Consider the following 25,493-nt stretch of genomic DNA (forward strand, 5'->3'; position numbering starts at 1 on the left):
GGAGGGAGGGGGGGTGGCCTTGATTTTCTGACCTCTCCAGAACACTGCACCTTTTTTGTGCCTCAGTTTCCTCGCTTCATTAATGAGAAGGGTGGCCCGCTGTCCCACAGGGAACCTTGACACTGTCGAACTGCCCACGAAGGTGCAGAAATGGGGTTTGAGGATGGAGGATGTAAGGGAGTTCTTTTTAGTTCCAGCCTGTCTTTGGGTTTGCTAGGACTCTGCCCTGTGTGTGCACGCGTGTGCATGCCTGTGTGATATGGAAAAAGATACTGAGGTTGGGAATGTGGGTTGGTGAAAGGCGTGGGCTGGGAGAGACCCAGCGAGAGGCCCAACTCGAGGGAAACAGGAAGCTGAGCCCAGGCTTCGCCGCAGGGGGCGGTCCTCTGGATGCCTGTCAATGCTTAGACTTCCCCATCCCGGGCCCCTTACCCTCCTCTCACTGGTAAGGGTTGCCTTGGAGACGGGGTTGTCCTGGCACTGGGATAACACTGGCTCATCCTGGGATGGGTGGGGTATCGGCTTGTTCTATCAGAGAAAGCAAAGGTCAGACAGACCAGCGTGAGTGGCGTTACTTAGTGTTATCTATGTAACGTAGGGAGAAGAAAAGTAACTGACGGGCTCGATTTCGGAGCTGCTATCTAACTTTACTATCTATTAAAAAAAATCTAAACTATGTCTGCCAATATACCAGCCTCTCTGCTCTGAGTTTCTACTGTCCAGTCATCCTTTTTCTTTTCTACTCACATTCTGCTCAAAAAAGATCTCCATTTGGAGAAAAGCATGCTGGACGCGGAAAGACCTAGAAGCAAAACTGGGCTGGACGCTGAAAGAGGCTGGAGGGCGGGGGTGAGAGGGGCATGTGTTGCTGGAAACCAGCAGTTAGTGGCTTCCCCTAGCTTCCTCTCAGGGGCTTTCTCCTCCCCAGAGAAGGCAGGCATTTCTCACCCCCCCTCCCAGAAAGGCAGAAGATACTTAGTATTTGGGCCTTAGATAAAATATACTGGCATTTCCATCATGTTGACCCTCGGAATCCGCACAGGGACTGGGAAAGGTGGTTTCAGAGAAGCCTTCTGTCTCAGACTCTTCCCTTTTCCCCACTTGATCAGTGACCACCAGGCATCGGCCCAGCAGAGCTCTCCACGGGCGGGCGAAGCTATAGTTAGTCTCAAACAGGTTTGACAGCCTTGCCCGGCCCCTGCCTTTACAGCCACAGCTGCCCTGATCACCAGTATTGACTGTGGCTGCCCGGATTGCTACCCTCAAGTTAGCTTGCCTTAATTTTCAGGCTGCCCTCTCCTAGGACCTCCCAGGGGTGCTTCCTGGATCCGAAGCCAGGACTGCAGCAGAAATATTTCCGCTCCCATGTCATCTCTGTGCCCCTTTTCTCTCTTTCACCAGCTTCTCTTTCTGTGTCCAATGCCTTCCTGGTCTTGGTAGCCAGTTCAGTCCCTAATCTCTTCACACCCCAGATTGGAAGGCGTGTCCCTCCCTGCCACTCCTCAGAGCTGTCTCCAACCTCCTCGAGGTTTCTATAGCTCCACTCCACAACAGTTTGCCATGGGTAACCATTAACCCAGCCTTAACTCTGCTCCCACCATCCCCGTGGAGAGGATTTTCCAGTCACTGACCGGCAGAGCCAGGTCACCTCACACCATCTCTCTGGACGTTAGGCAGGATAGCTGGGACAGTTTTTAAATTATGTACTTATATTGTGTGTGTGTGCAAGGGCACAAGCCGCAGGTGTGGAGGTCAGAGGACAATTTGGGAGTCCTGGGGCTGGAGCTTAAGGCGATCTTCCCCATGAGCCATCCTTGAAGGCTTCCTTCCTTTCCATGCAGCCCTATCATGGAGGAATCATGATGCCCAGTCTCCTTAGGGGTGAGTGGGCTGTGGTAAGGGCGCCAACCGATAAAGGTGTGTGTGATGTAACTAGCTCTGCTTTCAGGGTGAAGTGCATTCAGACACTTGCACTTCCTCTTCGGAGGTCCAGAAATAATCAGGCCCTGTGGTGCTCTCGCGGGGGTGGTCATCCCTTGCATTCAGGGTGCATTCAGGCGAAGTCTGGCTGAAGTGAGAGCTGGTTCTTACTTCCGCTTATTTATTTAAAACACTCATGTAGCGCTTCCTTTGTTGGCTAGACAGCGTTCCGAGTTCTTTATAAATATTAACTTAGTGGGTACAAATATTAACAGAGTTGTGGCTGCTGGCTTGGCCGGAGTTAACGCCGCCTCCCTCCCCTCTCCAGGGAGGGGGAGCCCCGCTTCTGGCCCTTTAAGGTCGGCCTTCCCGCCCCAGCCCTCCCCACCGCCCAGACCCTTTTTCCGGGCTGGCCCAGCGACCTTCTGGCGGGCTCCGCCCAGCATCAATCAAAGCCCGGCTGCTTAGCAACGGCAGAGGCGGGAATTTTGAACACGCCGGCACCGCCCCCGCTGTAAACAGACCAATCAGCGCTTAGACTCTTCCCTCCCGCGCTGCAGCGTACGCCCTCTCTTCCTATTGGATAGCTAGGCAGGCACCTCCAGCCAGTAGCGGCGAAGAGGGGGCGGGGCGAGCGCGGCTCCGCCCCCCGCCCGCAGACGGGCTCGCCCTTCCCCGCGCTGGCGGCCGTTGGTCAGTGAGGTAGATTGTAGCGACTGAGGCGACGAAAAAGGCGGGAAAACGCCGCGAGTGGGCGGCCCTGTGGGGGGCGGAAGCGGAGATTTGACAGTGACAGCTCGCGCCTGCAGACCTTCCAAAGGGTGGCCTCCGAGTGTCCCCACCCGGCCACCCGGGGAAACGTCGCCTCTGAAGCTCCCCTCATCCCAGGTCCTCAGCGTCGCCGAGCCCATGGCTTTCAGAGCCACCCCTGGCCGGACGCCGCCGGGCCCCGCACCCGGGATGCCCTCGGCCAGCTTCCCCAGCCCGCAGGCCCCAATGCCGGGGCCTCGAGGTCTCGAGGAAGAGGAGGAGGACGAGGAGCCGGCCGAGGTGTCGGAGGGGCGGGCTGGGAGGACGGGAAGCCTGCCCTCCCCGGGGTTCAGATACTGATCTCCTCTCCTCGCGGGGCAGATCCACCTGTGCGTGCTGTGGAGTTCGGGCTATCTGGGCATTGCTTACTATGATACTAGTGACTCCACTGTCCACTTCATGCCGGATGCCCCAGACCACGAGAGCCTGAAGCTTCTCCAGAGAGGTGGGGACAGAACCCTTCATTCCTCTGCTCTGGGGTTGGGAGCGTGTTCACTCATACGTCCTTATGTGACCTTAATCTACTTTATAGTCATCAGTTTGGGAGAATGAAGTATTCAATGCAACTTTATTAGGTTCTTGCTGTGTGTTAAATGCTGTAGACTCAGTCCCCGGCAAACTCATGACTAGTCTAGTGGTTGTTTCCAGGACACTCCCACGTCCCTTCCTCCACCCCTGGAGTATTACTACTGCACTAAATCTCATTCCAGACTATGCTCCCAGTGTGCAGAGCACTCCCTAACAGACAGAAAATAAATTCTTTTATTTTGGTTTTGGTTTTTTGAGACAGGGTCTTATATTGTATTCCTGGAACCCACTATGTAGATAGACCAGGCTGATCTCGAACTCAGAGACTGGCTTGCCTGCCCAGTGCTAGGATCAAAGGCATGCGCCACCATGCCTGGTGGAGAAAATAAATTCCTGAGGGGAACAGTGTCAAGAAGAGAGCTTCCCTTTTCCTCTGACTCAGTTGATCCCTTCTCTTTTCAAGTTCTGGATGAAATCAACCCCCAGTCTGTCATTACAAGTGCCAAACAAGATGAGACTATGGCTCGGTTTCTGGGGAAGCTTGGTAAGGGCCGCCCGCATAAAGACGGGAAGTGGAAAGGACTATTGGAATGTAGAGTATCGGGAGGCCAAATTGGCTGGGAGGGAGCATGGGACATCAACAGGACTGTCATGTGCAGAACCGTGGCCCTTTGCCCCCACAGCCTCCCAGGAGCAGAGAGAGCCAAAGAGACCCGAAATCGTACTTTTGCCAAGCGTGGATTTTGGTAGGTCCTTTTATCTTGTCAGACCCATCCCCTGTCCCTTCCCTTAATCTCACCCCAGTATCAGAGACCTCCCCTGTCTGTTCTTACCTGCAAACAACTTCCCATGCCTGTCACCGTGTCCCCAGGATCTCTCCTGCACTTTGTCATTAATAACCCAACTTACTGAGAAGTCGCTGGCTTAGGTGCCTTAGGACGGAGTGACCACACTTTCAGCCGCTTGGAGTTCCCACTGTAAGCCAAAGTCATTATTGCATAGAAAGGAAAGCCAATGTTTCTGGGATCCTGACCCATAAGACGCTGCAAACTCCAAGCTTACAAACAGGACGGGAATGTTCTGTCCTGCCAGATATCGGGACTTACTGTTCTTTTCTTTATCATAAGATCTTTCTGACCTAGAAAATGTACAGCCCCAGACATCACTTGTCCCTCTCAGGCTGTGCGTATAGCCAGACATCTGTATTACACAAAGATGAAAAGTCAGACTAAGTCTGCATGTCTGCTTCTTGCTCAAGCTTTCCTTAACCACGTCTGTGGACTTGGGCAAGCTGGAGGTTGCTTCTGTTCTTGTTAAACTGGGGTGAGCAAGTGAGTTATCAGACCTTTCGCCCCTTACCCTCCCATAGGTCCAGAGATAAGCAAACAGCGTCTCCTTTCTGGAAACTACTCCTTCATCCCAGAGTCCATGACTGCTACTGAGAAAACCCTTTTCCTCTCCTCCGTTATCCCCTTTGACTGTGTTCTCACGGTGAGCTGGGTCACTGGGGTGAGGGCTGGGAAGCAGCTGGGGAAGGCATGGGCTCCCAGTCCCAGGCCACATTCTGGACTGGACTGCCTCAGCCCTGGAAAATGACAGTTTCTCTTGGTATTGGTGTCATCCAGCTTCTGGAACGTTAGGCTTTATTCCAGCTCTGCTGCCGATCCCTTCCCAGGTCCGGGCACTTGGAGGACTGCTCAAGTTCCTGAGTCGGAGAAGAGTTGGGGTCGAACTGGAAGATTATAATGTCAGCGTCCCTATCCTGGGATTTAAGAAGTTTGTATTGTAGGTGATTCACCCTAACCTCAACCAAAGTAGAGGGACTGGGGGTCTAAGAAGTAAGCCAGGTGCCAGGGATGGGGAAGAGCGGGAGGCATGTGCTGGACATAGGAGAGGGATGGGGACAGTGGAGACACGGGAGACACGGGAGAGGGATGGGGACAGTGGAGCCATGCTAGGACACATGGGAGAACCAGGGAGAAGACTGGACAGTACTGACAGAGGAGCCAAGGGAGCAGAGCGTGTAATGAACGCTTCTTTTCTGTTCTCAGGACCCATTTGGTGAGCATAGATCAAGACACTTACAGGTGAGGTGGAGACTGCCTTCAGAAACAAAAGGATTGAGCTTAACGCTCTAATAATCCTAAGAAGGCTCTAGTTTCTCTCATCCTGGGGCGGTTACATCTCTCTCCTAGAAGGACAGGGTGATGGGGTGGGGGGGAAGGGAGGAACTAAAGCTCAAGGCTTCAGTGCTGGGGGTGGACCCGAGGGTGCTGCCTGCAGGGCTAGCCTTCTGCTCCCTGAAGTGATGACTCCAGGCTGTCCTTTCCTCTCTTTCCTTCCAGACAGGGTCTCGACACAGCCCCGGCTGTCGGGAACTCACTCTGTAGACCAAGCTGGCCTCGAACTCACAGAGACTTACCTGCCTCTGCCTCCCAAGTGCTGGGTTAAAGGTGTGAGCTGCCAAGCCTGGCTTTCATTTTCTCTTCCTAAGGGGAGAGGCTGAGGCAAACACAAAAGTGAGTAATAAACCTCACATCAAGGTTATTATTGCTTGCCGGTGTGGTGTGTGCCTCCTGCCCATACGATTTGCTGGAGGAGACAGAGGCAGCAGGATCATGAGTTCGAGGCCAGCCTGGGCTACATATATTTAAAAAAAAAAGATTATTATTGCGAGTGGTGGTGGTTTGAGCCTTTAATCACAGAACTCAGGAGGCAGGCAGAGGCAGGAGGATTTCTGGAAGTTCAAGGCCAGCCTGGTCTACATAGTGAATTCTAGAACAACCAGGGCTACAGAGTACACAGAGAAACCCTGTCTCAAAAAAAAAATTATTATGAACTTAAATTACAGTTTCTCAATTCCCAGCTCCTTTTGTTACTTAAAAAAAAAAATCGTCACCATGCCAGTGGGAACCTGGCTCAGTGAGCGAAAGCTCTGGCTACTCAGGTTTGAAGGTCTGAGTTTTATGTAAGCGCTCGGCATCTCTGGCTGCTGTCTTAGCCAGGTTCAATGAGAGGCCCTGCCTCAATAGAGAACAAGACAGAGAGAAAGAGGACAGCCACTCCCGTGTCCTCTGGCTTCTGCACATGTGTGTGAGAGCATGCACACTTGCACACAAATATGTGTACACAGGCAACTGTGGTGGCCCATCCTTAATCCCAGCACTGGAAGGCAGAGGAAGGGGGATTTCCACTAGTTCAAGGCCAGCCTAGTCTAAGTACTAGTGAGTTCTAGGATAGCTGGGGCTACATAGAGAGACCTTGTCTTAAAAACACAAATAAATATGTACACACATGCGCAGCTGTCCAGACGTCCTCATTTCTCTGTGACAGCGTTCTACAGATCTTCAAGAGCGAGTCTCACCCCTCCGTGTACAAAGTAGCCAGCGGGCTGAAGGAAGGGCTCAGCCTCTTTGGTAGGTGTGCCCTATAGTTCACCCCATGCTGGGAAAGCCTGCTAGAAAAGCAGTTGATGGAGATGTGTACAGTCTCTTCTCCCTGCTTTACAGCCAACCAGCCAGGTCTCGGTCGCTGTGCCCACTCTCAGCCTGAGCTTCTTTATACCTAGCCATGTAGTGTAATCTGCATGTCGGCTGTGCCCTATCCAATCAGTCTCCGGCTCTGTCTGCATGCCGCTCTGTTCACAGAGGAGCGTTGTATAACTGATTTGTATAGTTTTTATCTGGTTCCTCAAGCTTTAGGGTGAGTTAAGGACACGGCTCCAAGTGTCCAGTTTCTCACTGCGTTATGTTTAAGTTTTACATATTGTGTTGGACTTTGTGAGCTGTGGCTATGTCCATTTGTATGTTTTCCTAGCTGAGTATCCATCCCTTTTCCTAACCTCCCGTGATAATCCAGGCTGCAATTTGTGGCCAGGCCCTAACTTGGCTGCCTTTGTGTCCTGTATCTAGGCCTCCTTGTAACAAGTTCACCCCTATGCATACCCCACAGGAATCCTCAACAGATGCCGCTCTAAGTGGGGACAGAAGCTGCTCAGGTGAGTGGGTCTCAGACTTGTCTATAAACAAACACACGGGATACCGAGGCCTTCAGACGTGTCTATAAACAAACACACACGGGATACCAAGGCCTGCTAACAGCGCCCACAGGCCATGCAAACACTGTGATTTAGTAGGACTAGAAATAAAAACTGCCCAGCATAGTGGCTGTATTGCCCTCATTTTTGTCAGCACAGATACACACATGGTCATGAATAATATACAAACACACACATACCTGCAGTAGAAACTTAACCACAAACTACAGATGGATTACAAGATAATTTAACACCATATCAAAAGCTAAGAGCATGGCTCAGTGGTAGGATACTCAAAGTATGATGCGCCATCCCCAGACTAGGAAAAAAAAAGTTAAATAAAGCTAGGCATCCCTCCTCTCCAGATGTCTTCCCTAAACTTAGCTCTTGAGAGTAGAGTGCTTGTACGAACGTGAGGTCTGCATCCGGATACCCAGACAACAGCCCCAGAGCCGGGAGGCAGTCAGTCTAGCCAAACCAGTGAGCGCAGGTTCAGTGAGAAAAACTGTCTCAAACAATAAGGTGGCAAGCTAGCAAGACAGCTCAGCAGGTAAAGGTACTCAACATAGACCTACAGACCCGAGGTAGGACTTCCAGACACACACGGTAGACATTCTCTCACCTTCACTCGCTTGCTCTGGTCGGCATGGGACCACACATGTAACATACAAAACAAATACCTGTAATAAACGCTTTTCTGAAAAATAAGGTAACGACCAATCAAAGAAGATCCCCAGTGCCAATCAGCTTCTTTCATACGCAGATATGCGTGTGCATACACCTAGCATGCACAGAAACATACATACAAACACACACACAGTGAGTTATTCAAACAGACCATGGTGGCACATTCCCCCCATAATTCCAGCTTTTGTGAGGCTGAGGTAGTAAAATCAATCAAGAACTGGAGGCTAGCCAGGCAGTGGTGGTGCACACCTTTAATCCCAGCACTTGGGAGGCAGAGGCAGGCATCTCTGTGAGTTCAAGGCCAGCCTGGTCTACACAGTGAGTTCCAGTCCAGGACAGGCTCCAAAGACACAGAGAAACCCTGTCTCGACGCCCCCCCCAACCCTAAGGAAAAAAAAAGAATTGGAGGCCAGGGATAGAGGTGAGTCAGCAGTTATGAGTACTAGCTGAGGTGTAGTAGATATAGTACTAGAGAGAGGAGTCAGCAGTTACGAGTACTACCTGCTCTTTTTTGTTTGTTTGTTTGTTTGTTTTTCCAGACAGGGTTTCTCTGTGTAGCCCTAGTTGGCTGTGATTAAAATTTTGTGCCACCACCTACCGGCAACAGTGGCTGCTCTTGCAGAAGACCTTTGATTCCCAGCCCCCAAATGGAGGTTCAGAGGTTCACAACTTTTTGTAACTCCAGTTCTAGGGGATCTGAAGCCCCTTTCTGACCTCAGGGGACCAGGCACACAAGTAGTGCACAGACCTACATGCACATTAAAAAATGGTAAATAAAATGGTCTTTAAAAAATCAGATGGAGGCAGCTGTGCTGCCTGAGACCCTATTTGATAGCAAACGAAACAGAAATTAGCCAAGTGCAGGGGTGCACACCTTTAATCATAGCCCAAGAAGCAGAGACAGAGGATCTCTGTGAGTTTGAGGCCAACCTGGTCTACACAGTGAGTTCCCTGACAGCTGGAGCCACATGCTGAGACCTTGTCTCAAAAAACAAAACAGGAATTATTGACCTAACGCCCACATTTATGTGCAGGATTACATACGTGGTCTGACAGCTGCATATTGTTGCCACCTGTGGTTTCCATAGACACTGCAGCTCAGAGCATCAGGACGTCTTCCTGCCATTTTCCAGCTGATGGCATTGCTGGCAGTGTAACATCTCAAGATGGGCACCTTGGACTGATGCTTTCCCTCATCCTCCATATTCAGTCGTTCACTGGTGTCTCTTGTCTCTATCCTGGAATCTCTTAGCCATCCTTCCTCCCTCTTAACAATCTAATTCTGGCTATCAGGATGTTAATCAGAAGCATTGCATTTACCTCCAAAATGGTCCCTGCCTCTGGTCTCTTTCTCTAAATGAGCCGTTCATTCTAAATCACAGGCTGGCCTGACCAATAGATCTGGGCATGTCCACTTCTTAAAAAGTCTTAAGTAGAAACAAGGACGCTTCCCTGTCACGGGAAAGCTTAGCATATGTAGTGGTGTGATCTGTAGGGTGGTGTGTAGGGTCCCTTCCTGAGAGTGGTGTGATCTGTAGGGTGGTGTGTAGGGTCCCTTCCTGAGTTTCTTTTCTGTTGCTGTGGCAGCATATTTGATCAAAAGTAACTTAAGGGCAAAAGGGTTTATTGGCTCACGGTTCCAGGTCCCATTGCCGTGGGAACTCACATTGTATCTGCAGTTAAAGCAGAGAGCAGAGAATAAGAGCGAGGATTCTTGCGTGCGTACCAGTGTTGACTAGGTTTCCCCTCGTTCAGTCTAAGATCCTAAGCCCAGGGAACAGTGCTGCTCACAGTTCTCCACGTCAGTGTGTAGCACGAATAATAAAGACCTAAAGACAGATATTGGGGTTCAAGCTGAGAACCAGAAAAGCAAAGCAGCCAGCCACTAGAGAGACCTTTTACTTCTACCAAATCTTCAGCCCAAAAGGGCAAGATCCTGTCTCCACGAATCCTCAGACTCCACATGCCAGTAGAGTTCCTGTCTCTTCCCTTTTATATTCCCCTCTCCTCCCAGCCATATCACTTTTGTCTTCACTTCTCTAGTGCTGGGATTAAAGGTGTGAGCCACTACCACCTGGATCTGTTTCTGAATCTATCTTGTATAGCCCAGGTTGGCCTGAGTCCTGGGATTAAGGTGTGCACCACTATTGCCTGGCCTGTATGGCTGCCTAGTGTGACTGCTTTGCCCTCTGATCTTCAAGCACACTTTTTTATATTAGAGCACAAATAATATATCTATGTATGTAATATATATTATATAGCACTGTATATAGAGGATATAATTAAGATAATTCCTCAGACATTCTCAGAAATAGTTCTAGACTGTATCAAATTGACAATTTTTTTCTGTTTTTTTTATTTTTATTTTTCCATTCAATTATTTACACTTCCTCCCCTCCTCCCAATTCCCTCCCACTTCCCCCACACCCCCTCCTCCCTCTCCCACCCTGCTTGAGAGAGGGCAGGGAACCCTGCCCTGTGGGAAGTCCAAGACCCTCCTCCCTACATCCAGGCCTAGGGAGCTGTGCATCCATATAGACTAGAGTCCCAAAAAGCCAGAACATGCCGTAAAAACAAGTCCTAGTGCCTTTATCAATGACTTCTCAGTCAGCCCCCATTGTCAGCCACAATCAGTCTGATTTGATCACATGCTCATTCAGATCCGGTCCAGCTGGATTTAGTGAGCTCCCATTAGAACAGGCACATTGCCTCAGTTGGTGGACCAACCCCTTGTGGTTCTGACTTCCTTGCTTCTTCCTTGTCTTCTCCCTCCTGCCTTTCAACTGGACCTTGGGAGCTCAGTCTGTTGCTCTGATGAGGGTCTCTGTCTCTATCTCCATCCGTCGCCGGACGAAAATTCTCTGGTGATATTCGAGATAATCATCAGCGTGATAGTGGGGCAAGGACAGTTCAGGCACCCTCTCCTCTGCTGTCCAAGGAACAATGCCCACAGTAACTCGGACATCTAACAACCCTTCACCGGCACAACTCACATTGACGATTTAGACCAATCGTCACACCCCTGTTCACCTTGGTTTTAATTTTCAGGTTCACATCTCCAGATTCCTCGTAAATCCTTTTCTGCTAGCTCTACCCTGTATTCTAGTCACCCTGTCAACCTTTGCACTCTGACCTTTTAGGTGAAGCTCTCACAGTGCACATGAGAGGTGAGTGTGCACCTCCTTGTACCCGTGTGGCCCAGCGTTCTTTCACATCAGGTTAGGATTCTTGGTGAACCAGTTGCCTTATACTTGTGAGTTCCTGTTGCCCGTGTCTGGCACATGACTTTGTAGGTAGAATACTCAGTGAGTGTGCACAGTACAGAAACTCAAGCATACTAGCTGCATCGTCTCCAGAACCTCAGAACACATACAAACTTTTGCTAGCAGACAGGCCTAGGGCTGCTCCTTTCCCTGCCTGCCCCACTGCAACACATCCCTTCTGGGGACTGAGGATGATCTCTGAGTAACAGAATTACCCACACATTCTTTAATGCTTCAGATGTAAATCCTGAGTTCCAAGCAGGGAGTGAAAAGTGGGGGTCTTAGAGGATTTGCTGGAATCTGGTCTCACTATGCATCCCAGACCAGTCTGAAACTTGCTAGAAAGGCCCAGGTGACCTTCTTTTGATGATCCTCCTGTCTGCCTCCTGGATGCTGGGATTACAGGAATAGATGAGCACGCCTAGCATGGAGGAAGAGACTTTCCCATGGAGAAGAGAATTATGCTAAAGAAGGAGAAAGCCAGGCATGGGGCAAATACCTCTAATCGCAGCACTCAGAAAGGGCGGGGCTGGAGGTAATACAAGTTTGAGGCCTTGACTACATGGCAAGATCATCGTGTGTGTGTGTCTATCTCAAGGCATAGTAGCACACACCTGTAACACTTGCTTGGGAGGTGTGACTTTGTTTTTTAAGAAGGTTGTGTGTGTGGCTCATCACTTGCTGCTCTTCTAAAGAATCCTTGTTCAGGTTCCAGCGCCCATGCCAGGCTGCTCACAGTTGCGTGGAACCACATGGAATTCCAGTTCCAGGATACGAGACCCTCTGGCCTCTAAGACACGTACTTGTACATCCATTGCACATACTCACACAGACTTAAACACATACACAAAAATTGGTTTTGTTCTGTTTTTTTTCTTTCTTTCCTTTCTTTTTTTTTTTTTTTTTTTTTTTTTTTTTTTTTTTTTTTTTTTTTTTTTTTGGTTTTTCAAGACGGGTTTCTCCGTGGCCATTCTATTTTTTTCAAGACAAGGTTTCTCTATGTAGCCCTGGTTGTCCTGGAACTCACTCTGTAGATCAAGCTGACCTCAAACTTAGAGATCTGCCTGTCTCTGTCTCTTTTGGGTTTAAAGAAATATGCCATCATCGCCTAGCTAATACATGGAAATTTTTTAAAGGGGAGGAATAGAGTAAGGACTAGGAATGTGTACCAGGCTTTTTCTTTTGGGCCACCAACCAGCTCCCAAATATGAGACTTATTATTAGTTTTGAATGCTCTACCTATCTTAGGCACATTTCTGGCTAGCTCTTTTAAATTAACCTGTTTCTCTTCACCTTTTACCTTGGGGCTTGTTACCTTTCTGTTTCTGTATATATTACTCTCACTGCTTCTCTATGTCTGTCTGTCTGGCGTCTGCCTGGCTTCTTGCCCCAGGCATGTTCCTTATTCTCTCCTTTTTCCTCCTTTCTTTCTGAGCCTAGATTTCGCCTCCTATTTATTTTCTCTGCCTGGCAGCACTGCCTGTCCCCTTCCTGCCTAGCTATTGGCTGTTCAGTTTTTTATTGGACCAATCAGGTGCCTTAGGCAGTCAAGGTGAAACAGATGCAATACATCTTTACATAATTAAGCACACATCCTTACATCGTTGAATAAATACAGCATAAACAAAAGTGACACACCTTTACACAGTTAAAGTAATATTACTCAGAATAAACAAAAGTAACACACCTTTACACAGTTAAAGTAATATTCTGCAGGGTAAACAAAAGTGAAACACCTTTACACAGTTAAATATGCCATAGGATAAACAAAAGTAACACACCTTTACACAGTTAAAGTAATATTCCACAGCATAAACAAAAGTAACACACCTCTACACAATTAAAGTAATATACCACAGCATAAACAAAAGTAACACACCTTTACACAGTTAAAGTAATATTCCTCAGGATAAACAAAAGTGACACACCTTTACACAGTTAAATATGCCTCAGGATAAACAAAAGTAACACACCTTTACACAGTTAAAGTAATATTCCTCAGGATAAACAAAAGTGACACACCTTTACACAGTTAAATATGCCTCAGGATAAACAAAAGTAACACACCTTTACACAGTTAAAGTAATATTCCTCAGGATAAACAAAAGTGACACACCTTTACACAGTTAAATATTCCTCAGGATAAACAAAAGTAACACTTCTTTGCCTAGCTAAAATAACGTTCCACAACAGGGATGTAGCTCCGTTGGTAGTGTGTTTCCCTGGGTTCCTTCCCCAGCATCACATAGACAGAGGTGGAAGGAAGAGGATCAGAGGTCCACGATTATCCTCTGCTCATGAGAGACCACGGGGCAGATTTCCACACGGGACCCGCAAGGCAGCACTGAGTGCTGAAGTGCAGGCTGCAGCGGCTCCCAGCTGACACCCACATGCACTTCTCATTAGCAGTGCGGTGTTGGACAAGTTACTGACTCAGTCCTCACTTCCTCGGGTCGCTAACAGAACAGGAGTCTGGTAAACGCGGTGTCCTAGAAGGAAGTTGCTAGGTGGGTCTCGTGCTCTACAGAGTTGGGACAGAGCTCCCTGGTCCGGCCGACACTGCCGTGGCCCCAGCGCTCTTTTCCTTGGAGAAGAACGAGGGTGGCCAAAACCCACCCTTGAACTGAAATGCATCTTTGGTTTTTTTCTAATTTGGGGTGTTCTGATTGAACATAACTGGCTATGGGCTAAGTGGGAGGTGAGCACCCTCAGGCCCAGGTCTCCACTTGCTGGCTCTCAGATAGCGTGAGTAATGGCTTGCTATTACATAGAAAAGAACCCCAGGCTAAAGTTCTTACAGAATTAAATCCCACACACAGAATTAAACAAATTCAGATGAGACATTTCTGCTGTAGAGTAATTTAACTTAACAGGTAATACTTCTGGCAGCAAAAGGTGTGATGACATCTGTACACACTAGTCATGCATGAATCAGACCCACCTGTTGAAACACCTTCACCGTCTCTACACGTCCTTCCTCTTCTAAGAGATGACCATTATTAAACATTTAAGAAGAATTGGACATGGTGACTAGGTTGAGTCTTATCAGAGGCAGAAGCAGGCAGACTCTGAGCTCTAGGCCAGCCAAGGCTACATAGTGAGACCTTGTCTCTAAACAAGAAGAAAAAGGAAGTGTAAACGTAGTAGACTGAGGTGCTAGCTCAGTGGACAGAGGCACTTGTCACTACGCCTGGTGATCTGAGTTCAATTCCCAGAACTCATATTGTAGCAAGTCTTTTTCTGTCCTGCCAGGCAGATTCCAAATAACAGCACAGAGAAGCTTCATTAATTATGAAAGCTTGGGCCAAGCTGGGCAGTGGTGGCATAGCCTTTAATGCCAACACTCAGGAGGCAGAGGCAAGCAGATCCCTGTGAGTTTGCAGTCAGCCTCATCTACCTAGGACAGCTAGGGCTGTTACACAAAGAAATTCTGTCTCAAAACAAACAAAAAAACAGTAATCTTGGCCTTAACTTAGGCTTGTTTTTAACTAACTCATAACTCACATCTATTAATCCACACTCTGTCCCGTACCACTCATCCTGCTTCTCTTCCATATCTCCTGGTGACTCCTCCTTTTCCTTTCTTTCCTCGGAATCCTTCCTATACCTCCTGCCTAGCTACTGGCTGTTCAGCATTTTTTTTTTTTTTGTTTTTTTTTGGTTTTTCGAGACAGGGTTTCTCTGTGGTTTTGGAGCCTGTCCTGGAACTAGCTCTTGTAGACCAGGCTGACCTTGAACTCACAGAGATCCGCCTGCCTCTGCCTCCCGAGTGCTGGGATTAAAGGCGTGTGCCACCACCGCCTGGCTGAATGGCTGTTCAGCATTTTATTACACCAATCACAGCAATACACCTTCACACAAGTGTGCAAATATCACATGAGAGAAGAAGAAAACCAATTCACACAAGTTCTCCTCTGTCCTCTACATGTGCACCATGGCACATACATGCTCCCTCCTCCTTCCCTCCCTCCCTCCCTCCCTCCCTCCCTCCCTCCCTCTCTTCCTCTCTTTCTCTTACACACACAAACACACAATTTTAAATGTAATTTTTTCAAAGAAAATTCAAGGACTAGCATTCACATTGATAAGCTCACAGACACATCAACTCCAGTTCCAGGGGATCAGTCTTCCCTTTTGGGGCTCCTTTTTTTTTCTTTTTTGGTTTTTGTTTTTAGAGACAGGGTTTCTCTGTAGCTTTGGAGCCTGTCCTGGAACTAGCTCTTGTAAACCAGGCTGGCCTTGAACTCACCCGAGTGCTAGGATTAAAGGTGTGAGCCACCACTGCCTGCCTTTTGGGGCTCCTTAAGCTCTCACACACACACCCCTTACAAAAAGAAGGAAGAAAAAAAAAAAGAAATTGCAGGCTAGGGACTGGTCAGACAGCTCGACAGGTAAAGGTGTTTTCTGCAGAAGTCTAGCAACCTGAACCTACATAGAGGTGGGATAGAACCAGCTCCAGAGCTATCCTCTGATCTCCCGGGTGTCATGACATTCCTGTCCACACACACACACTCACACTCATAATACGTGCACACACAAAGAATAGCAGACTGGGCAGTGGTCTGGTGGCACACAAGTGTAATTCCAGCACTTAGGAAGTATAAGCTAGAGGACCAGGAGTTCCAGGTCAGTCTTGGCCATATAGCAAGTTTGAGACCAGTCTGAGCTATGTGAAACCTGTCTCAAAAAAAAAAAAAATGCAGGCTGGGGTGTGGCTCAATAGTTTGTTGCTTGGATAGTGAGTAAGCATTGACTCAACTTTAAACATCGCCAGAAGAAAGAGTGGAAGAGAGTAGGAGAGAGAATGAGAATTCGTTACAGGCATTTGCACAGAAAGCACATGAAAAGATGAGGTTTTGTCTGTGCTGTTTCCCTAAGATACTGTCACAGCTACACACAGACAGCAAACTCAGAGTGACTCAGCCGCTCCCACTCAGCTGCAGAAATCTATAGTGTTGGCACACAGATACCACAACACGCTGCTCTCGCTCTAAAATATTGACACTCTCTATCACATATCCACATGGAGTGACACATGGTCTCCTCCATCAAATCCACGACACGCAGACAGCCATCGTGATGCAAACATGCCCACAGAGACGGGGCCCCGACTTGCCAGTTCATTCCTGTAGTGTGCTGCAGGCACATACTACCACACTCCCCAAAGATTTCCAAGCAAAATCAAGATGATGAGATGTGACTTCTAATCTTCCCGCAGGCTATGGTTTACCCGTCCAACTCAGGAGCTAAGAGAACTCAATTCCCGTCTGGATGTCATTCAATTTTTCCTGATGCCTCAGAATCTGGACACGGCTCAGATGATGCATCGTCTCCTGAGCCACATCAAGAACGTGCCTGTGAGCTCAGGGTCAGGGAATGAAGCTGAGAGCCCATGGTGGAGGTCAGGGCAAGGGAACGAGGCTGATGCTTATGGAAAGCCTTGGGCTTCTTATTTTTATTAAATTTAGTATTTGTTTTTTGTTTTGAGATAGGGTCTCACCATGCAACCTGAATGGCCTGGAACTCAAAGGGATCCACCTGCCTTTATCTCCCAAGTGATGGGATTAAAGTTGTGCGCCATCACCCCTGACTATTTTTCACACAGGGTCTCTCTGTGTGCTTCTGACTGACCAGGAACTTGCTCTGTAGACCAGATCTCTCTGTGTGCTCCTGACTGACCGGGAACACGCTCTGTAGACAGGCTGGCCTTTAACTCAGAGATCTGCCTGCCTTCCGAGTGCCGTGTGTGATTAAAGGCGTGTACCACCACTGCCCAGCCTAAGATATTGTTTTTAATTATACGCATTTATAGCCAGGCCTGTGAGTTTGAGGCTAGCCTGATCTACATAGTGAGTTCCAGTTCAGTCAGGGCTATGTAATGAGATTTTATCTTAAACAAACAAGTGAAATTAGGCGTGTCTGTGTGGAGTGCACGCACGTGAGTGTGGGTGGCTGCAGAGTCCAGGAAAGGATGGTGGATCCCCTGAAGCTAGAGTTATGGGTGTTTGTCAACCTCCTGATGTGGGTGCCAGGGGCCAAACCTGGGTCTCCCGCCTGGACTGTGGGCCTCTTGTGGGGTGTCTGATGGCAAGATGGCCAATGATGGCTATTCCTTTGTCTGCTTGTAGCTGATTCTGAAGCGCATGAAGCTGTCCCACACCAAGGTCAGTGACTGGCAAGTCCTCTACAAGGTAAGGCCTCCTGCCCCTTCCCCTGAGTTCTGGGATTGCAGGTGCCCCTTCTTAGGTTCAGAAACCCCAGTTAAGCTTTGAATCTGTACACAGACCTTCTCTGCTCTGGATACCTGCCATGCTACACCCACTGATGTGTCTCCCAAACTCTGTGCTGCAGACAGTATCAAAAATACATGCAGTGTGATTTCTGCCCTTGTCCTGTCACCTTCCATGAGCACTGCCCTTGGGTGACTACAGAGCCGGCACTGATGTGACTGCTAATATCAGAACCACAAGGCCCCTCCTTTATTATTGTACCCGTCTTTCTTGTTCAATGTGTGTTTGTGCTGCATGTGCATGCCTAGCCTAGAAAGGCCAGCAGACGGCACCAGATCCTGGAACTGCAGTTAGGAATGCTTGTGAGCCACCATGCGAGTGCTGGCAAACAAATCTGGGTCTTCAAGAGCTACAAGGGCTCTAACTGCCGAGCCAGCTTCCCAGGATCATGAGGTTTGCTGCTAATAGCGTAAAGAAACTGGGACAGAAGCTAGAATTAATGACATGCCTTGTCTGGGCTGATGTGACTAAATATTTATACATAATCATAAAGCAGAGTAAAGGAAATCTATGTATTTATTGTCTTAGTGTTCTATTGCTGTGAAGAGACACCATGACCACACAACTCTTAGCTGGGGCTGACAGGAGTTTAGTCTGTTGTCATCATGGCAGGAAGCATGGCAGCAGGCAGGCACACACGGTGCTGGAGAAGGAGCTTAGAATCCTACCTCTGGGTCTCAGACAGCAGGAGGAGAGCAACACTCTACATTTATTTACTTTTTTTTTAAAACAGCTTCTCGTTATGTAGCCCTGGCTGTCGTGGAACTCCGTGTAGACCAGGCTGGTTTAAAATTCACAGAGACTGGCTCTCCTCTGCCTTCCTTCTGAGTGTTTGGGTTAAAGGTGTATGCCACCAAGCCCCTGTATCTTTTTTAATTTTAAAATTTAACATTCTGGAGGCTAGAGGGCTGGCTTAGTGGTTAAGAGCACTGGCTTCTCTTCAAGAGGACCTGGGTTCAATTCCCAGCACCTACATAACAGCTCACAGCTGTCTGTAACTCCTGTTCCAGGGGATCTGATTCCCGCATAAAAATAAGTAAATTATAAAAAAAAATCATTTTATTGTGTTTATAATAGTTATTTACTTATTTGTTGTATATATAGTGTTGGCATCAGCTCTCATATAGATGACTGTGAGCCACCATGTGGTTGCTGGGAATTGAACTCAGGACCTCTGGAAGATCCAGCCCCATTCTATTGTTTTTACTTAGTTTTTAAGACTGATTACATTCGCTGTGAATGTGGGTGCACACGTGTGACAGTGAGCACGTGAGGCGAGAGGCAAACCTGCAGGGCCAGTTCCTCCCTCCTCCGTGTGGACACCAGGACTGACTCAGTTTGTGGGACTTGGTAGTTGCCAGCTTGCTGGCCCTTAGTTTTTGAAGCAATTTAAGACTTAAAAGTTGCAAGAATTATAAATCTTTCTGTGTCTTTTTCCCAAGCATTGATGTTTGCTTCTTTGGTTGCTTACTTTAGAGATGCGATCTCAAAAATATAGCCCGGGCTAGCCTCAAATGCACTGTGTCATCCAAGCTGATCTTGAACTTGTGATCCATCTGCCTCAACTTCCAGAGAGCTGGAATTACAGACTTGTGCCACCACCCCCAACTGAGACTTTGTCCTCTTCCCCCAAAACAAGTTTAAGGCTAGCCTGGGCTACAGAGTGCATTAGAGAGCTGTGTGGGTAACTTAGTGGGCTCTTGTCTCAGAATAAACAGGGTAGGAATCACAGCTCAGCACTGGAGTCCTGGGAGGCCCTTGGGTCCTGGGTTTAATTTCAGATAGACCATGAGGGGGCGGGGCCACACACCTGGTTCAAGCCCAGTCCATTAATGTGCTGAGTTTGTTTATTGAGGGTTGAGGCTGTCTTTGCCTCTGGTGCTTCAGGGCTCTCATCTGTGAACTGGGGTGGCAGCAGTGCCCACCGCACAGGAGCACTCTGTGAACACACGTAGAAAACTAGAACTGCCTGGCCGGTCCGCATGGGCCGCTGCGTCCTCCTCCTCCGTCCACCTGCTCTGCTCCTGCTCTCACACGACTTTCCAGTCTTTATTCACGAGCATCTCCTTTCCTTTCCTCTGAAAAGGCTTCCCAACTGTTTCAGGCTGTGGCAGCTTGTTATCTGACGTTCCCGATGACTGTCAGCTGTCCAGCTCACTGTTGGCTTTACCACTGTTTCTGCCGCTTGCAGTTTCTACAGCTCTGCACAGAGCGAGACCACTCAGGTGCTTATGACTGTGTCCAGAAATTTAATCAGTGGTTAGATCTGCGGCTTGGTTACTGGTCCTGCCCTGGGAAGTCGGTTCTCAAGGACTCTGAGCCCTTGCTCTCTGCAGGGCCCTAGGCTGGAGCTGCCTCTTCTCATAAAACATTTATTTAGCTGAGTGGTGGTGATGCACGCCTTTAATCCCAGCACTCAGGAGGCAGAGGCAGGTGGATTTCTGAGCTCGAGCCCAGCCTGGTCTACAGAGGGAGTTCTAGGGAAGTCAAGGGATACACAGAGAAGCATTGTCTCAAAAATTAAAAAAAAAAATGTTTTTATTTGGTGTATGTCTGTGCTAGCCTGTACCGTGACTTTCATGTGTGAACCGGAGTACAGCCTGTGAGGCTCTCTCCTCCCACCACATGGTTCTGGAAGCTGACCTCAGACTGGCAGACTTAGCTCTTGGCTTTTCTTGCTGAGCCACCTCCCTGCCCTTTCTTCTTGACTTTTATTCCTAGTTCTGTCTTGTCCCCTCTCACAGAAGTTAATCCTCTTCTCTCCGTATATCGTCACGTGTGTCTCACTGTGTGTCTTTCTGCATTAATAACTCTCAGTGTTCCCCATGTTCCCCATTGGTCTTCGTTCCCAGGCCCCCTCAGCTCCCCTGAGTTGGGGTCACCTTCCTTGGCTGTCTGTCCTGCAGACTGTGTACAGTGCCCTGGGCCTGAGGGATGCCTGCCGCTCCCTGCCCCAGTCCATCCAGCTTTTTCGGGACATTGCCCAGGAGTTCTCCGATGACCTGCACCACGTCGCCAGCCTCATTGGGAAAGTGGTGAGCGGGAGCAGGATGGGGGAACAGGGAGGGTCTGGAGGATGTGTTGTGGGAGGTCCTGGGGTCAACTGGCGACTGCGCAGGGTGGGGAGAGGACGTGTGCGTGTGAGGGGGGGGTCTGGGCCCCGAGAGCTGAGGAACCATGCTGCCGAGTGCTAAGAAACTTCCCATCTGTCTCCTCAGGTAAACTTTGAGGAGAGTCTTGCTGAAAACCGCTTCACGGTCCTCCCGAACATCGATCCTGAGATAGACTCGAGTGAGTGCTGGGCATGGGTGGGCGGGGCGGGGGCTGTCAGCCAGCACCAAATACCACAACTGGGAATCAGCTTTCCAATCAGAGCAAAGATCTTTCTTGTTGTTGTTTTTGAGACAGAGTCTCCTGTAGCATAGACTAGCCTCAAATTTAATTCATAGCTAAGGATGGCCTCAGAGTTCTGGTCCTTCTGCTTCCACCTCTGAGTGCTGGGATAACGCGCACCATGCCCAGCAGCTAATCAGGAATTTTTAAAAAATAGTTTCTTGTGGCCAGGGTTGTCCTAGAACCCCTAATCTTCCTGGACCTTCTCTTTTACATGCACGTAATTCTATACACACCTAGAAAAACGAAGGCTGATGGGCCTTCCGAGTTTCCTCACCGAGGTTGCTCAGAAGGAGCTGGAGAATCTGGACGCCCGCATTCCTTCCTGTAGTGTCATCTACATCCCTCTGGTGAGCAGGGCAGAGGGCGGAGCTTCCGGGGGACTGTGGTGAGGGCTGGAGGGGAGGACAGCTGCTCGTGTCTCCTGTGGAGTGGTGAGCAGGGACTGACACCCAGCCAGATCAGCAGTCTAGGGCATGCTTACCTTTGCTGATTCTAGTGGTGTCGGGGCTTCCTCTAGGAAGAGAGGGTGTGGAGCAGGTTACCCCCCACTCTGTCTCTCTTCTCTCCCCAGATTGGCTTCCTTCTTTCCATTCCCCGCTTGCCTTTTATGGTGGAGACCAGTGACTTTGAGATTGAGGGACTAGACTTCATGGTAAATCTCTGGACTCCCGCTACTGGGGATGGGGGAGCGTGATAAAGAAGCTGGAAGATCTCACCATCAGCACTGACCAAAATGTGGGGTCATGTCTAACTTAATCAGAGCTTTAGCTGAGACAGAGAAGTTGGGGGCACACTGCGGGAAGAGATGGAGTCTCTGGGCATGGTGGTGCACGACTGTAATCCCAGCACTTGGGAGACAGAGGCAGAGAGATTGCTTTGAGTTCCAGGCCAGCCAGGGCTACATAGTGAAATCATGTCACAAACGCCCAGAGCTTGGAACCCTTGCCCCAGTTTCTCTCGGAAGACAAGCTGCACTACCGCAGCACGCGAACCAAGGAGCTGGACGCACTGCTGGGGGACCTGCACTGCGAGATCCGGGGTGAGGGCCATGGCAGGGGGAGCCTCGGGCTGTATCATCTGTAAGCCTGTTTCCAGGTCTTTCCAGGGACCTCTCTTGACCCAGAACTGAATCTAGTTGTCCCCAGACCAGGAGACCCTGCTGACGTACCAGTTGTCCCCAGACCAGGAGACCCTGCTGACGTACCAGTTGTCCCCAGACCAGGAGACCCTGCTGATGTACCAGTTGCAGTGCCAGGTGCTGGCGCGGGCGTCTGTCTTGACGCGGGTACTGGACCTTGCCTCTCGCCTTGATGTCCTACTGGCTCTTGCCAGTGCTGCCCGGGACTATGGCTACTCAAGACCCCACTACTCTCCCCGAATCCACGGGGTACGAATCAAGAATGGCAGGTGAGGACAGAGTGGGGCGGAGACACAGACAGGGCCCACAGGGTCCGTCTTCTGGTGTGGGGTTCATCCACCTGGATCCTGGGCCATGCAGTGTCTCCCCCACCCCAGGCATCCTCTGATGGAACTGTGTGCACGAACCTTTGTGCCCAACTCCACAGACTGTGGTGGGGACCAAGGGAGGGTCAAAGTCATCACTGGACCCAACTCCTCAGGGAAAAGCATATACCTTAAACAGGTGAGGAGCCATACAACCTGCCAGCCAGGCCAAATCCTCTGCTCCCTAAAACACATGTCTGAGAACTGAGAGCCAGTTCTTTAGGATAGGCCTTTTCACGCCCACGGGTCCCTTGACCGAGCTCTGAAGAGATCCAGTGTCATTCCCGGCATGCCTTTACCCACAGCCCTGACTTTAGAGCAATTCTGAAGTCAGGACACAGGGACAGTGTGTCCTCTCTTTAATCTGTACTCATGTCTTTAGTTGACCTATTTGTACTTTGCCATAGCACCAGGCCTATGTCCTGTGTCCTCCCATGCCCAGGTAGGCTTGATCACGTTCATGGCCCTGGTGGGCAGCTTTGTGCCAGCAGAGGCGGCTGAAATTGGAATAATCGATGCCATCTTCACCCGAATTCATAGCTGTGAATCCATCTCCCTCGGTCTCTCCACCTTCATGATTGACCTCAACCAGGTTAAACGGAGCAAAAGGAGGTGGGGAAGGGAGATTCAAGCAGGACCTGGGTCCCGCCCTTGGGGACACATTCCCTCAGCTGCATGTCCTATGTACTTGGGGCCAGGGGGCACCTGGGTCAGAGTCTGGAGGAAGCAACACCATAAGCACTTCTGAGACTCCTTTGTGAGCCTTCCTCACTGCTGACAAGGGAGGGCTGAGCAGACAGGCGTGTCGCTGTAAGCAGGTGCAAAGTTTATTAGTGGCGACACGTCAGAAGCCAGTGCTGAGGCTAAGGAAACCCTGCTCACCCCGTGCCCAGCAGGTGGCGAAAGCCGTGAACAATGCCACCCAGAAGTCCCTGGTCCTCATTGATGAATTTGGGAAGGGAACCAATACGGTGAGGAGGAGAATGAGGACGGGGATGGAGGATGAAGAGACAGGGGCAGGAGAGGAGCTCAGGGAAGGGAGGGGGATGGATGGGCAGAGACGGGGGTGGAGGGTGGGTGCGGGGCAGGGCAGGTACAGAAGGGCACGGATGCCCTGGCTCTGTCCCCTCACCTCTGCCCTCTGGCAGGTGGACGGGCTGGCACTTCTGGCTGCTGTGCTCAGGCACTGGCTAGCCCTGGGACCCAGCTGCCCCCACATCTTTGTGGCCACCAACTTCCTGAGCCTGGTTCAGCTGCAGCTGCTGCCACAAGGACCCCTAGTGCAGTACTTGGTGAGGGGGTCACTCCAGCCCGTGGCCTTTCCCTCTTCTCGGTCCCCGGGAGTCCCACAGTCACTGTTTGCTCTCCTAGACCATGGAGACCTGTGAGGACGGGGACGACCTTGTCTTCTTCTACCAGCTTTGCCAAGGTGTTGCCAGTGCCAGCCATGCCTCCTACACAGCTGCCCAGGCCGGGCTTCCTGACCAGCTCATTGCTCGTGGCAAAGAGGTGACGAGAGCCTGTGTGCTGCCACTGCCACCTCGGGGCTCCCTCCAGCACACCTGCTCCTCTTCAAGTGGTTTTTAAGATTTATGTATTTTGCCAGGTGGTGGTGCACACCTTTAATCCCAGCACTCCATGGGCAGGGGCAGGTGGATCTCTGTGAGTTCAAAGTTAGCCTGGTTTACAAAGCAAGTTCCAGGACAGCCTGCTCTACACAGAGAAACCCTGCCTCAAAAAAAAAAAAAAAAAAAAAAAAGTCTTTTGTGCATGAGTGTTTTCCCTGCAATATTTATGTCTGCACCACGTGTGCCTGTGGGCGTCAGGAGAGGGCAGCAGATCTCAGGAAACTGGAGTCACAGATGGTTGTGAGCTGCCTTGTGGGTGACAGGGATTGAACCCAGGTCTTCTGTGAGAGCAGCCAGTGTTCTTAACCACTGGGCATCTCTGCACCTTATACCCACTCCTCCTGAAGACGTGGAGTTCTAGGCCCTCTTCCCTCGTGTGCGCCCAGCAGCTCTCCGCTTTCCTTCTTGTGCTAGGTCTCAGACCTGATCCGCAGTGGGAAACCTATCAAACCTGTAAACGAGCTTTTGAGGAGGAACCAGATGGAAAAGTGAGTGTGGCTCCTCCCCAACGTCTCCCCCTCACAGGGCCTCAGCCAGCCTTCCTGCAGCCCTGTGCCCTCCCCTCACCAAGCCAGGTGTGATGGACATGCCTGTAGTCCCAGTGTTCAAGGCCAGTCTGGGCTACATAGCAAGACCTTGTCAGCCAATGACAAAACCGACAGGACCCACGCTGCTCTCTGAAACCATTTCTCTTCAAAGCTGCGGTTTCCTGTGCACAGACCTAGAAATCACATGATTCTTTCTCCCCTGCAGTTGCCAGGCACTGGTGACTAAGTTTCTGAAGCTGGATCTGGAAGATCCAACCCTGGACTTGGGCATCTTCATGAGTCAGGAAGTGTTGCCAGCGGCCACCACCATCCTTTGAGCTCCTTCCCCATCCTCTCAGCTACCTGACAGCTGAGACCCGCCACACCGCTTTCTTTTCTTCTCTAGATGCTGACTTCTCTGTCTGCACAACGTTTTTTTGTTTTGTATTAGGAATAAAGTTTATTTTGGATCAAAATCCTTCCAGATGCCACCCAATGGGACAACAGGAGAGCTAGGGGATGTAGTGGTTAGGAGCACTGGCTGCTCTTGCAGAAGTGGGTTGGTTCCTGCACCACAAGTCAGTTCTCATGCATCTGTAACTCCAGTTCCAAGGTTTCCAACATCCTTCTGGTCTCCTGGGCTCTGGGAAACGTGAAACTCAGATAGATATATATATGCACACAAATCCAGTCAGGGATGGAGGTGCAGGCTTTTAATCCCAGTACCAGGAAGGCAGAAACAGGCAGATCTCTGAGTCTGAGGCCATCCTAGTCTATATAGTGAGTGCTACATAGAAAGACTGTCTTTTATAAAAAGTAAATAAATAAATACAAATTCAAATAAATTCAAATCCTGCTCTTGGGACTCAATGAGGCCAACTACTCCAAAGAGGCTCTACGAAAAC

At 49.7% G+C, this 25,493-nt stretch overlaps 1 protein-coding gene across 14 annotated transcripts; it reads left to right on the forward strand.

The window, feature by feature from the left end:
* Positions 1 to 1,642: 1,642 nt before the first annotated feature.
* Positions 1,643 to 24,963, forward strand: Msh5 (mutS homolog 5). 14 transcript variants are annotated; one of them, XM_050132372.1, is made up of 24 exons: positions 1,643 to 1,881; positions 3,052 to 3,175; positions 3,722 to 3,802; positions 3,942 to 4,004; positions 4,628 to 4,749; positions 4,934 to 5,043; positions 5,310 to 5,345; positions 6,592 to 6,674; positions 7,210 to 7,255; positions 16,463 to 16,601; positions 17,373 to 17,435; positions 20,387 to 20,569; positions 20,753 to 20,825; positions 21,168 to 21,277; positions 21,502 to 21,582; positions 21,861 to 21,969; positions 22,076 to 22,337; positions 22,446 to 22,572; positions 22,876 to 23,025; positions 23,330 to 23,404; positions 23,582 to 23,725; positions 23,805 to 23,942; positions 24,476 to 24,549; positions 24,815 to 24,963. In XM_050132372.1, exons 2-24 carry the CDS (start codon positions 3,130 to 3,132, stop codon positions 24,924 to 24,926), a joined length of 2,427 nt encoding a protein of 808 aa, XP_049988329.1. In that variant the 5' UTR covers positions 1,643 to 1,881; positions 3,052 to 3,129; the 3' UTR covers positions 24,927 to 24,963. The 14 variants fall into 14 exon arrangements, with proteins under 14 accessions (XP_049988329.1, XP_049988326.1, XP_049988332.1 ...); XM_050132375.1 differs by lacking the exon at positions 1,643 to 1,881 and adding an exon at positions 2,571 to 2,970 and having other exon boundaries at positions 4,628 to 4,753; positions 4,884 to 5,043; positions 20,441 to 20,569; positions 21,882 to 21,969; positions 22,148 to 22,337; XM_050132365.1 differs by lacking the exon at positions 1,643 to 1,881 and adding an exon at positions 2,571 to 2,970 and having other exon boundaries at positions 22,112 to 22,337.
* The last annotated feature ends 530 nt before the right edge of the window (positions 24,964 to 25,493 follow it).

This window comes from Alexandromys fortis, unplaced genomic scaffold, assembly GCF_014885135.2.
Source record: "Alexandromys fortis isolate MF-2015 unplaced genomic scaffold, M_Fortis_MF-2015_v1.1 scaffold_422, whole genome shotgun sequence".
Lineage (NCBI taxonomy): Eukaryota > Metazoa > Chordata > Mammalia > Rodentia > Cricetidae > Alexandromys > Alexandromys fortis.